General features: G+C 47.3%; 2 protein-coding genes across 4 annotated transcripts; one reads left to right on the plus strand and one right to left on the minus strand.

Moving 5' to 3' along the window:
* Positions 1-177: 177 nt before the first annotated feature.
* Positions 178-3,186, minus strand: klhl36 (kelch-like family member 36). 3 transcript variants are annotated; one of them, XM_015017721.1, is made up of 8 exons: positions 2,436-3,186; positions 2,286-2,380; positions 1,815-2,009; positions 1,498-1,620; positions 1,109-1,330; positions 737-1,042; positions 432-659; positions 178-368 (listed from the first exon to the last, which is right to left on the minus strand). In XM_015017721.1, exons 2-8 carry the CDS (start codon positions 2,337-2,339, stop codon positions 207-209), a joined length of 1,290 nt encoding a protein of 429 aa, XP_014873207.1. In that variant the 5' UTR covers positions 2,340-2,380; positions 2,436-3,186; the 3' UTR covers positions 178-206. The 3 variants fall into 3 exon arrangements, with proteins under 3 accessions (XP_014873207.1, XP_014873206.1, XP_014873208.1); XM_015017720.1 differs by having other exon boundaries at positions 2,286-2,348; positions 2,436-3,184; XM_015017722.1 differs by lacking the exon at positions 2,286-2,380 and having other exon boundaries at positions 2,436-3,184.
* Positions 3,187-6,355: 3,169 nt separating this feature from the next.
* Positions 6,356-9,756, plus strand: cotl1 (coactosin-like F-actin binding protein 1). Its single transcript, XM_015017734.1, has 4 exons — positions 6,356-6,785; positions 7,361-7,443; positions 8,880-9,037; positions 9,127-9,756. The coding sequence occupies exons 1-4, from the start codon at positions 6,709-6,711 to the stop codon at positions 9,235-9,237; spliced, it is 429 nt and encodes a 142-aa protein (XP_014873220.1). The 5' UTR covers positions 6,356-6,708; the 3' UTR covers positions 9,238-9,756.
* The last annotated feature ends 3,384 nt before the right edge of the window (positions 9,757-13,140 follow it).

A 13,140-nucleotide genomic window follows, 5' to 3' on the forward strand; every position in this document is an offset into this window, starting at 1 on the left:
CATTCAATATGGCGGACGCTGAGACGTATCGCAGCAACGGGCCGGCCCGCTCCATGAGGCGTCTACGTATTTATGTATGTGATTCTAACCCTGAAGTCAGTACGACAATTTTAAAACAGCCAAGCAGAACACCTGAACTGCGAAACCGGGATCGGACTGGTTAGAGGCGGGCTAGTGGAAAAGCGCCCTGCCCACTAGTGGGGTCCCTACCTGGGCAGCGGCGGTCCATAGGCCCAGCGGTCCTCGGCAGGGCGGTAGAACTCGACGGACGCCAACGCCCCGCTGGCATTCCTGCCCCCCACGGCGATCAGTGACTCGCCAACGGCTGCCAGGTAGAAGTCGACCCGTCGCTGTTTCATCGGCGCCCCCTAGGAGACAGGCTGGTCACCACAAGAAGCTCTGAGCGGGAAAGAGGCGGGACTTCCTCTGACCTCGGTCCACTGTTCGAGGCGCGGGTCGTAGCGGTGCAGCCGGTTGCAGGCGGCGTCTCCGCCGTTGTCCCTGGAGGCGCTGCCGCCCGCGGCATAGATGAAACCTCCGAGAACCGCCAGGCAGTGGTGGCTGCGCGGCGCAGGCAGCTGCCCCTGCAGCTCCCAGCGGACCGACTCGCCGTCCAGTCGCCACACGCTGCCGCTCAGCTCCTGGCCGCGCTCACCCACCTCAGAGAGACGCAGACCGGGCCGGTGTTAACCTTTGACCTCATGTTTCAGGTTGGTCTGGAAGAAAGCGGCAGTACCTCTCCACCAATCAGCATCAGCCTCTCCGCCCCGCCCCTCAGCGCGGTTCGGTCCGTCTGCAGCAGCGGCTGGGCGCTGGGCCGGGCCTGGTACCGCAACGCCTCCTCCACCAGCTGCTGGCAGCCGGTTCCGTCGGGCAACTGGGCCCGGATCGCCGGAAGAACCCGTCCCACCAGATCTCCAGCCGGCATCAGAGGGAACCGGATGTGGGCCAGCAGCTGGTTGGCGTGGGGAGTCCGGTCCGGGTTCTGGCCCAGCCACTGCAGAGCGGCCTGCAGGAGGTTCTGCTCGCTGTCATACTGGACCTGAGGCAGAACCAGAGGCTCCAGAACCGGCGTCCAGCTTTTGAATCTGAGGCTCACGAGTCTTACCTGGCTGCTGGACAGATAGGAGGTCAGCTTGTGCAGCGGAAGGTTCTGGAGGAAGTCTGGAGTGAGGCGGAGCTTGGAGAACCGGGCCAGAACCCAGCGATCGATGAAGCTGTCCAGCCGCTCCAGGCTGTAGAACCGGGCCACCTGCTGCAGGTCCAGGTAGTTCTCCTCGCTCACCTGCTGCTCCAGGTACTGGCAGCAGAAATCCACGGCTCGCCACAGCTGCAGAACCAGAACCAGAACATTCTGGTGGTGAGAAACAGCTGCTGGATCAAACTAGGAGATTTCACTCCAGTGACGCCTAACGAAGTCTGAGCTTTGAATAGGCCACGTCCACTGACTATGGTCCAGGTCCTGGTTTTGGTCCCAGTCCCCTGGCAGCATCTCACCTGCAGCAGGTGCGCGGCCTCCAGCACGTCGTCGACATTTCCTCCGTCCAGCTGCAGCTGTCCGCTGTACAGGAAGTCCAGAACCGCCTCCAGACCCACAGAGGACACCCCCACTATCTGCACCTGGGACATGTCCACCAGAGACGCCCCACCAGTTAAGAACTGATTAATAAAGCTTTGACTAGGACACGTCTGTTTGGTTCTGCTGTAAAGAAATGATTTTTGTCTCTGGACTCACAGAGGGCAAAGGTCCGATCAGAACCATCTGGTCCCATCAGAATCTGAGTGTTTCCACGGTGTGAATAGTTTTGTCCTACCTCCGGCTGGAGCTCCTCCCTCATGCCCAGGGTGAACATGGCCTGGAAGTAGGGGCTGCAGATGGCCAGCACGGCCCGATGGGCCTGGAACCGCCGGCCCGCCGCCACCAGAACCACGTCACAGAACCGGGTCTGCTGGCGCTGATCGCTGAATCCCCGCAGAACCTCCAGCGCCTGGCCCGGGAAGCGGAATGTCTGCAGGGAGGCAGAGGCCCATTAGAACCTGGGGCTGCTGCACTGGTTCTGGTGGAACCGGCTCAGACAGAACCGGGTCAGACAGGGTAGGGTCAGGAACCGGCCGTTGGCATGGCAACCAACACTACTCAGCTGCACTCGGTGGTGGAGAAGATGGAGTTATGATGAGCTGATGACATGAAAACACCAGAGGAGACTGGATAACTACATTACCCAGAATGCAACAGTCAAAACCAGGAAACGCCCCAGCATCTGCTGCAGCTGAGCTGCTCTCACCTGCGATGGTTCGCTGACCCGGCAGAACCGACCCGGATGGTCTGGTCCGTCCATGACGATCACCTGGGAGACACAGACAGAGACGGACGGAGACACTGAGAGACGGACGGAGACACTCAACAGCGACCAAGGAGGAGACAGAGTCCTTACCTGCGGCGGGGACACACCGGGAAGCGGGACATTTTCTTTTTGAGCCGAGCAGGAAACCCGCTGCTAGTTTTCGTGTCAGCTTATCTCTACTGTTAACTTCCGTTAAGGGCTTTCAAAATAAGGTCCTAAGAAAATTTGTGTTTTTTTTTTTGTTTTTTGTTTTCTTTCTCTTCACAAAGTCTGTTGCCATGGTGATCTAGGCAGCGTCCATCTTTGGCCCCCTTCAGTCTATGGTCTGTACTACAGCCCACAGGGTATCAAAACATAAAACTAAAAAATAATTCAATTCAGAGTAAAACGTTGCTACACACGTGACGACAAGACGAGAAAAAATATTTATTTTGTGAAAGAAATCTTAACGTTTTCTCCTGTCTCTTATTTCTAAATCAAATATTTCAACCGGAAGCTTTGTCTTTTTTGTGAGCGTTCAAGACTAGAAATGTTAACAAGACTTAAAAACGATGGCGAACTGCATTACCCACAATTCATTGCTGCATGTGACGTTTTGAGTTAAAAGGCGGATTTATGGCAATGTTTTGTTCGAGTCTTAATAGAAAGTTCAAAGACAATAACATGACAAGACAGATTAGTAATAAAAAAGTTTGGAAACTAAAACAAAATGTCACAAATGCAAGACAAATTTCAAATCCTAAATTAAGATATTAACATATTGGTGTAAAGATTGGGCTTTTGTGACGTTGCAACGTTTAAGGACTCTCTAAAATAAAATTATTTCACTTGGAGGTGATTTTTAGAAAGCAGTATTTGTGAATAAAACTTAGGATTAATTATATACTTATTTAACTCCTCATCCCTGTTAGACGACCAAATTGTATTATATTAAAACTTAAATATAGAATAGATTTTTTGTGTAATATCCACTTTTTGAAATCTTTCTAAAAATCTTTAATTCTCAACTGAAAAAAAGGTTTATTATCTCAAAATGTCAGTCACAAAAACCAGGAATTGATATTTATTTTGAATTTCTTTTACAGAAAGTCATTATAGGGAAAACGTTACACATAATTATGAAATCAATATCTTTATTCATATCTTACATTTTTGTGGGGCTGGAATAAAAAGCTGTTTGGTTCTTATTATCATCATGATTTTTAAACAAATGTTTTCTTCTCAGACTACAGGAGAAAACTGATGTCGGAGCTCCTGATGAATTATTGTTACATATTTGGTTCATAAAGTCACAACATTCATAGTTTCTTTTAAAAAGAACATTTTAGTTCCACTAGTCTTTATATTTTTCACAATGTAGCATCAGGCCTTTCTTTTAAATTTTCATATATGCCTTATGTTTGTCCTTATTTTGATCTTTGTTATTAGCTCCACTTTATACCAAGCTATTAGCTGCATAAAACAGATGGTTTTATGAGTAAAACTCATGTCTCTATTAGTCAAATGACAGACTGATAAATTGAATATTAGAACATTTTAATGTGTATTTTTTGCCATCTTGGAAATATGGCAAAGTTCACAGAGCGAGCTGTCGCAACAAACAAGAATAAAAACAGTTTTCAAAAGTACTGAAATAACTTTTTGTCTCACTGAACATGAGTGATTACATAGAATATTCTGTATTCAACAAGTCATAACTAAACATATCTCCAACAATGACTTGGGAAAGCAGAAATACCTTTACTGTACATTTAAAATAATCTGTTTTGTTGTAGTTGTACATTTTGGCAGCAAAATGCCTAAACAGTGACCAGTGCCGCCATTTTGGATGTGAAGTTACGACCCAGGGTCGATCTGTCCCTGAACCCTGATGTGACTTTGAGTCCACGCTTCACAGAGGCGCAGGGCGCTGAGCGCTGGGACCGGGCCTTTCAGGTAAACAAGTCAACAGGTTATTTGCGGTTTTCATCAGTCTGACGTCACTTCCTCATGTCATCAGATTTATGAGTTTTATTATTGATATTTCCACATGACCTTTATCGTGATTATTCATTCCATCCAGCATCTCAACACTTTATCACTATAAAATAAAACCCTCATTAGAAATTAAAACTCTCATTCATGATTTTTTAAATGAATTAAAAACATGAAAAACTCACTTTTATGAGAATCTGCTAGAACTTTAAACATATATTTCTCATAACTTCAACAAAATGTACTACTTTTAACATGATGATAAATATTTAAGTTTTAGAAATGATTCCGCACCATGACTCTTTCTGATCCCCACTGGAGAGACGGAACCAGAACCAGAGAACCAGAACCAGCTGTCCTATCTGGTACGTTAACTTGGATTAGTGACTTCCTGACCTCTGACCTCTGACCTCAGATTGACTGAAGGGCTGTGTCAGAAGGTCAGCGGGTCAACTTCCTGTCAGACCTCCTGGTGTCAATAAAATAAAATATTTTTCTTCTTTTTTTATAATCGTTAGCAGCAGATTAGCATCTCAAAAGCTTAGATAATATTTGAACTATTGATGTTGAGCTGCGCATGGTTGTGTGTCTGTGTTGCCCTGCGACAGACTGGCGACCTGTCCAGGATGTACCCCGCCTCTCGCCCGGAACGTTAGCTGGAGATAGGCACCAGCACCTCCCGACCCCACTGAGGGACAAGGGTGTTCAGAAAATGGATGGATGGATGGATGTTGAGCTGTTAATGAGTCATGACAGTCATGAGACTGGCATATAGCAACAGTCTTCAGTCAGGGGCCTCTTCAGATACGTTGTGAGACTGACTGCTAGATTCTTCCTACCCACAACATCACCTTCCACGACTCTTTAAAGATATTTGAATGATCTGAATTATGGCAACATCTCAATTCCATCTTCTAAATCTAAATTATTATTTTTTGAACCATTAAAATTAAAATATGAAGCTGGAGATTTCTGTTCCAAAATGTTGAATGAAACAGAAAATAACAAAATAATTTATCCTGATTTATGCATCAAAGTCATGTCATTTGAACCTAAACTCAAAATTAAACAAAAGCACATTTTATTCATCTGTTTACATACCTTTTTGTAATTTCTGTTTGAGATTTTTGAGTTTTACATCAACTGAAGTGGTTTTGTGTCAGCTTTGTCAGAATCAGAGCTGCAGACACCGGAGTCACCAGCAGGGGGCAGAATGCTGCCGCTGCTGCTCCCACACAGCAGGTGGCAGTGATGGAGAACGGAAGCAGAACTTCCTGCTGCATGAGGCTTTCAGCCTGAAATCAACCGCTTATTTTTACTAATAATTAACAATCAATGACAAGCAGAAACTGTGACCAGAGCGGCTTTTATTAAATATTCAGAATTTGATTCATTGAAACCGGAATAAATCAAATCAAATCCGATATAGTGAAGCCGGAACCGGAAATGATTCATTCACCCTTCAGAATAAAAGATGGAGGATTTATTATTTATTTTATTTACATGAGGCCATATTTAAAATTTCCAGAGTTTTCACATAGATGGGACATTCTGCAGTCTGTCTGGACGGACGGATGGTGAGTCTCTTGATGAGACGTGGATGTTGGGTTGGTGTAGATGTGCAGATTAATGTAATTTTCCCTGTGAAGTAATTGATAGCAGGCCATCTTTGTGGTTCTGTCAGCTGTTGTAAATAATGCTGGAGTCTTAATACTTGTGTTATTATTTCCATTAAGTTTCTGTGGACTGTTAGTTTCACAGTCTGTCTTTGTGGATTTCATCATAAACATGAAGTTGAGTTAAAACTGTTCACATTCAGCTTTTTGATGAATAATCAGGATATTGTTGAAGAGCTGGGAGCTTTTTCTTCTTCTTTATGGCAACATTGCAAATAAGAACCAGATAACCAAATAATATTCAAAATGTTTTTCATTTTAGTGTAATCATAATCATCAGTCAAATATTCAGCTCAGATCGAAATTGTTAATAAACCCGAGTCTTTTTTGAGTCAGTCTCTCCAGATTTCCTCTGCCTGTGGACTTTATTTTGAAGAGTCGGTCCCGGAAGCTGTGTTTGCGTGTTGGCGCAGCTTGACAGCGCCCCTGGAGACGCCGAGCGGCCAGAAGGAGGAGGTGATCGCGTCTCCTGCCTGCAGCTTGGTTGACTAACAGCACCAACGCCCATAAAGTGGACCCATCCAGGAAATGAAGCCACTTTCTAGCAGAAGCGCCGCTTCGTCCCGTTAACTCAACGACTCCCGCAGCGCCCCGCACCGCACCGCCACTCTTTTCTCCCGCACACTCCCGTCCTCCTCTCAGCATCCTCCTCTCCACTCAGCTGCTGTTTCAACCCGGTTCGGTCCAATTTAGGTGTATTTTCCTCCAGAACCATGACGACCCAGATCGATAAAGAGGCCTGCAGAGAAGCTTACAACCAAGTTCGAGACGACAACACGGAGACCAGCTGGTGAGTCCATTCAGAAAAACACATTTTACTCTTTATTCTCTAAATAAAACGTGTCACAGACATAAAACGGGCCAGAATCGGAACCATCGACTAGTTTGAAGTTCTTCGGCTGGTAAAACCCCTGATTAGTCCGGTTTTTATTTCATGTAATCAGGACGAAACCTTTAAATTGGTTTTTCTGTTTAAATCTGAGCAGCTTCTTTCACACAAAGCGGATTCTGAAGCTGCAGATTAGAGGAGCTCGGGTTTGTTTCTGCCTCATTAATTCACAGATTTTATTAGAAACAAAGAGGCGCACCTGCTGCTTCACCTCCTAACGCAGCTTCCCGGTTCCGGTCCGGTTCCGGCTGCCAGCGGCCCGGTTCTGGTGCTGGGGAGGCCCAGCGGGGCAGAAGTAATTCACTTTGTTCTGTATTCATGGAGCTGAAGGCTGTGACGTCACAGGAACCATTCTAGGAGGGGGGAATCCGACAATCACCTGGACCCGTTCTGGAGTCAGAACCAGAACCCAGCTGATCTCTGATTGGTGACATTCGGTTGTTCGGTGCAGTAACGACATGCTGCTGTTCCTGCAGGGCTGCGTTCAAGTACGAAGGCTCCACCATCGTCCCGGCGGGCGTGGGGACCGACTACCAGGACTTCAAGCAGCTGTGCACAGGTGAGGCGGAGCTGGGAGCCAGGTGTTCAGTGACCGTGATGCGGCGGCCCAGGTTCTGCTGCAGCCTCGGCCCGGTTCTGCTGCAGCACTTCCTGCTCAGCGGCTCTCGGGTCTCCGAGCTCCTTATTTAGCAGCGAGTCGCTGAGAGGGAGGAGCCAATCAGATCCTGGAGAGCAGCAGGAAGTGATGACAGCAGAGCAGGAAGTGATGACGGCTGAGCTCAGCGCAGGTTCCTTCTCAAATGGTCTGGGATGTTAAACCCACTTCGTGGTTCCAGAACCAGTACCAGAATCCGACCGGCGAGCCTCCAGCTCTTTTCTTAGATTGAATTTTCCAGTTTTTCTTTTATTTGAAAATCAAAATGTGAAACTTTGCCTCAAGGCTGGAGAAGGTCCAGGTTCTTGGAGGTTCTGGTTCTGGTTTGTGTGAGTTGACAAAAGGAAAACGGTTCCTGGCTGTGATGCCTTTAAGGAACAGCAGAAAATGGGACTTTTTAATTTTTTAATAGAAACGGTCAGGAGATTCTATCCTGGTTCTGGTTCTGCTGCCTCATCGTCTCCCTGCTGCTTCCTTCCAGTCAGGGGCGGGGCCACGAAACAGGAAGTGCCTGAGGAAGTACAGGCGGTGGAGTGCTTCAGGTCAAGCTGCTGGGTTCTGTTGGTTCTGTTGGTTCTGGTTCCTCAATCTGTGACAGAAACAGGAATAATGAACGAGCTGATCAGATCCGGTGATTCGGTGTTCTGACCCAATCCAGTAATTCTGCTGGTCTGAGAGCAGCTCTGCTGTTTCACGGAGGTTTTGGAAGCTTTTACTGGACCGGGTCAGAACCTCTGAGCTCAAACTGCTTCAGATATTTCAGTTGTTTCTACAGAAAACCTCCAGTGAGTTCAGGCTCTGACCCGGATTCTGATCCGCTGAGAACTGCTGCCTTGTATCCAGGTTCTGATTTCTCTGGGTCCAGTTGATCGGCCCGCCTTGTTCTGTTGGTTCTGGAGCCACATGGCTGCACTGTTAGCCTGCACTACCGCCATCAGACTCCTGGTGGCACTGCTTCACTCTCCTCAGCAACAGGTGGGGGAGGAGCAGGACTGGAGATAACTGGCTCTGGTCCGGGACCAGAACCAGGTCTGTGTCCGGCTCCAGTCCAGCTTCATTCTGCTTTGAATCTGGATCGTCTGTGTTTACAATGATGCTGATCCAGATTCTGATCGGCTGAACTCGGACTCTGACCGAGTTGCGCTGAAATAATCTGGATTTAATGTAACGCTGCATTTTGTATAAACTGGACTATGTTTTAATGAACGGCAGATCCAGATCAGGAATGAGAATCTGGTTCTGATGTTTCCGGACCCAGTTGGTGGTTCAAATCAGAATCGCCAACTGGTGTTAGTTGGGTCAGAGTTCTGCAGAACCACTCACGTTCTCCTCGTCCCCAGATGACATCCCTCTGTTCGGCTTCGTCCGCTTCACGACGGGCGACGCCATGAGCAAGCGGGCCAAGTTCACGCTCATCACCTGGATCGGCGAGCGCGTCGGCGGCCTGCAGCGCGCCAAGATCAGCACCGACAAGACGCTCGTCAAGGACGTGGTGCAGGTAGGAACCGGGGGAATCGGGCCCACAACTGAACCAGCTGCTTGTCGGCACCCTGTGGTTCCTTTTAACTGCAACTCTGTTCTCTGCAGAACTTTGCCAAGGAGTTCATGATCAGCGAGCCGCGGGAACTGGAGGAGGAATACTTGTGCTCCGAGCTGAAGAAGGCCGGCGGCGCCAACTACGACGCTCAGGCCGAGTAGAGGAGGTCCAGTGGAGGGAACCGGGTCGGGGAACGGGGCGCGGTTGGACACGGGGTTTGGGGGGAGGGAGTGTTGGGGCGGGGCTGCTACCTCTCAGGAAGGGAGAGAGCACAGATGACCACTAAACCTAGATTTTTACACCGCTTGATGAAAACTTGATCCTACAGGAAACGCCATCTGCTTCGTATCGTCTGCCAGGTGCTTATATCCCCACTTTAACCTGTTGGTACCAGAAACAACATTCTGCACCTGCTAAAGGAAGAGCTATTACTGGAGAAGCTGGGATTAGTGAGCGCTAAATGCTAGCCTAGCTTATCTTAGCACCAAAACTGGAAATCGGGGATCCAGCCTGGAGCTTCGGTCTTAGGTTTATTTTGTTTCCATCGGTCTTATAAAAAATGATTCTCACCCATTTCTTCCACTTCTTTATGTAAAGCTAACACTGTTAGCTGAAAATGCTAATGCTCTGACAAAGCTAACAGCTGAAGCCCCAAGGTCTTAAAGGGATAGTTCATGTTCTATGACTAGGGTTCCGTGAAATGTGTATGAATGGTTATTATCTTCATCACAGGAGAGTCTTCAGCTTAAGAAGAGTTTTCTTCTGAACGTTTCCATGTAACAACAATTTACAGCAAACTACATATTTTCTAAAACTTCATAAAAATATTTAGTTTGGACTTGTTTTAAAATCTCTAGCCATTAGCTGTAGTCTGTAAAGTAATATAGTTGGTACCCATAAGCGCTCCATAGAACCCCATTTCATCCTGTTCATTAGAAGTGAAGCAAGCGAGACATTTAGGTGTTTGCTACTCAACTAAAAGCAGGTTTTATCGGCACCTTAAAGACACCCGTCATCCACACCTCTGAGGTTCATCAATACGCAACGGTGTCAGCTGGGCCTGACCTCTGACCTGGACCAGCTCACCCAGGACGGAACCTGCCTCCATCTTCAGAGGCCTGAAGCTGCTAGCAGTTAGCTTTAGCTCCTTTGTTGCCATGGAGACCAGCAGCTCCTTCAGGACCCACTCTGGAAATGCAGATCGGTTCATGCAAATGGTGATGGGCTGGCAAAGGCTGCCTTAATGGGGAGAGGTGCATCATGGGAGCTGGAGGACGCTGCGCTGTGATTGGCTGCTCCTGCAGGATGAGAGGTGCTTGGTTTTATTCTGTTTCAACTCTCCCTGCCCCCAAGAATAAAGAAAAAGCATCATTTTTCTGTCTTTATAAGTTTCTACAAGAGTTTTATTGTTTTCATTTTTCTATCTTTTAACATTGGTGAAGATTTTCCAAAAAAAAATCATGCAAAAAAGAAAACAGAAACAAATCATTTCAAAATAAAATTTGATGTTTGGATTTTCCAGATTCTGCTTTTCTGGGTGTCTGTGTGTCTGAATCTCATTTTAAGACCTTATGTTTGCTGATCTAACAGGGTGGATTCTGAGTCAGGAAGCTGCATGTGGTTTTCAACAGACACCAAAACACTGTTAGCTGTTAGCATCCTGTTAGCATGCAGCTAACCCTAACCCTATATACATTTTTCATATAGATTTCACATCCATGAAAACCATGAAATTCCAGGCCTACTGGTCACAGAAAAGTAACCTTTGAACCCAAGTTACTGTTCAAGGGGTCCATTAAGCTGAATGAAGGGTTAGCATGCTAATGCTAATTCTGCAGCTGAATGAGGGGTTAGCATGCTAATGCTAATTCTGCAGCAGAATGAGTGGTTAGCATGCTAATGCAATTCTGCAGCTGACTGAGGGGATAGCATGCTAATGCAAATTCTGCAGCTGAATGAGCGGTTAGCATGCTAATGCAAATTCTGCAGCTGAATGAGGGGTTAGCATGCTAATGCAAATTCTGCAGCTGAATGAGCGGTTAGCATGCTAATGCTAATTCTGCAGCAGAATGAGCGGTTAGCTGCCGTAACTAGCAGGCCGACGGGCAGATTGTCCGGTCAGAGACGCAGCTCTGCATGTAAAGGGAATGTTGGCATGCAGAAGTGTGGGAGTCTGAACAAGGACCGGCAGAACGTTGCTGCATTCCTCAGGCCGCCTCCTCGCCGCAGCATGCCCCACACGCCGCAGCAATCACATGTTCTGGCAGAATGCCCAGCTATTGTTCTAGAGCCGGCCCAAACCAAAGTCTGTCTTGTTTTATGGAGAAAGTTTCTCCTTTCTGGTTCTTGAAACAAAACTGGGTCTCTGTCCATCAGTTGAACAATGGTTGCTTCGTTGCTTCCGGTGGACGGAGCAACTCTAGTCTTATCACAGCAAAGCTTCTTAAGCAGCTGATCGGCTAACACCTGGAACCAGACTCTGAACAAGACCCTGGTTCTGAAGAGACCAGAGTCTGGAGGAGTCTGAACAAGTCCAGAGTCTTGGAGCCTTGATGCTCCACCGGACCTGCCCTTGGCAATGTTGTGCCCATTAGGTATTTCCCTGCCCACATCTAGCAACCCGCTGCAAGCGACCAATCACTCATGTTTATCACTGCTCATTATTGCAGTTTATTACCTAATTCCTGTTAATTTAGTACTTATTACTGTTTAGTTACTGTTTATTACCGCATAGTTACTGTTGAACTGCTGAGTAAAGGTTCTGACCTGAACATCCCTAAGCAAAATTTTAAAAGCAGAAAATGTCCAAATTATTAATAAAGCCGTGCAGTGTTCAGCAAACTGGTTCTGGTTCTGGTTGGCCGGTCCATTGGGTCAGATCTGTTAGAGCAGCACAGAGATGCATTGAGGCAGCACTTACAAAGCTAATCCAAGTTCTGGTGTTATATTAATTTGGTTCCAGTTTACTGGAAGCATGTAGCTTTAGCATCATGCAGCATTAGCATCAGGCAGCAGTAGCATTGTGCAGCCTTAGCATCGTTCAGCAGTATCATAGTGCAGCAGTAGCATCGTGCAGCATTAGCATCGTGCAGCAGTAGCATTGTGCAGCATTAGCATCGTGCAGCAGTAGCATTGTGCAGCAGTAGCATCGTGCAGCAGTAGCATCGTGCAGCATTAGCGCTGGGGTTCTTGATCCTCTGGGCTGCTGCTGTGTCAGAACAATTACAATGAGGAAGTTGTGGGAAACGTCTGCAAACATAAAGACTAACGACTCGGCAGAAACATGTTGCTGCAGGCAGCACTAGCTGCAGGGTGACGGGACGCAGGCAGGAGCGGCTCAGGTTTTCCTCGCAGCTGGTTGGGAATCTGCTCAGTCGTCCAGATTCTGACTTGCTGGCGGCTGCAGGAGGAGAGACAGGAAGTGGAAAACCATTCTCAGGTTTAGAACCACAGAATCCTCTGAACTGCCCTGCAGAGTCAGAAATATGAATGATGAGCTGCTTCATCAGCAGCAGCTCCTCTGGACAGGTGGAGGTCAGAGGTCAGTGACTACAGAGAGCCACTTCTGCTTTTCAAGCTTCTCATTCAAATGAAGGATTTCCTGTTGAGCAGCTCAGCAGAGAGTTTTACCATATAAGGAGTCAGACGAGCCAGGAAGCCGAAAGACAAGTCCTCACCTGCAAAGAGGCGGGACCAAAGCTGGGGCTGGCCAATCAGCTGCTGCGGCTCCGCAACAGGGAGACAGTCAGTTAGACTGACTGGGTTTAACTGGGTTAACTGGGACTTACTGGGTTAACTGGGAATGACTGGGTTTAACTGGGTTAACTGGGAATGACTGGATCTAACTGGGTTTAACTGGGTTTGCTGGGAATGGCTGGATCTAACTGGGTTTAACTGGGGTAACTGGGACTTACTTGGTTTGACTTGGTTAACTGGGAATGACTGGATCTAACTGGGTTTAACTGGGTTAACTGGGACTTACTTGGTTTAACTGGGTTAACTGGGAATGACTGGATCTAACTGGGTTTAACTGGGTTAACTGGGACTTACTTGGTTTAACTGGG

Source organism: Poecilia latipinna, unplaced genomic scaffold, assembly GCF_001443285.1.
Source record: "Poecilia latipinna isolate Pla-1442-1.1 unplaced genomic scaffold, P_latipinna-1.0 Scaffold2181, whole genome shotgun sequence".
Taxonomy (NCBI): domain Eukaryota; kingdom Metazoa; phylum Chordata; class Actinopteri; order Cyprinodontiformes; family Poeciliidae; genus Poecilia; species Poecilia latipinna.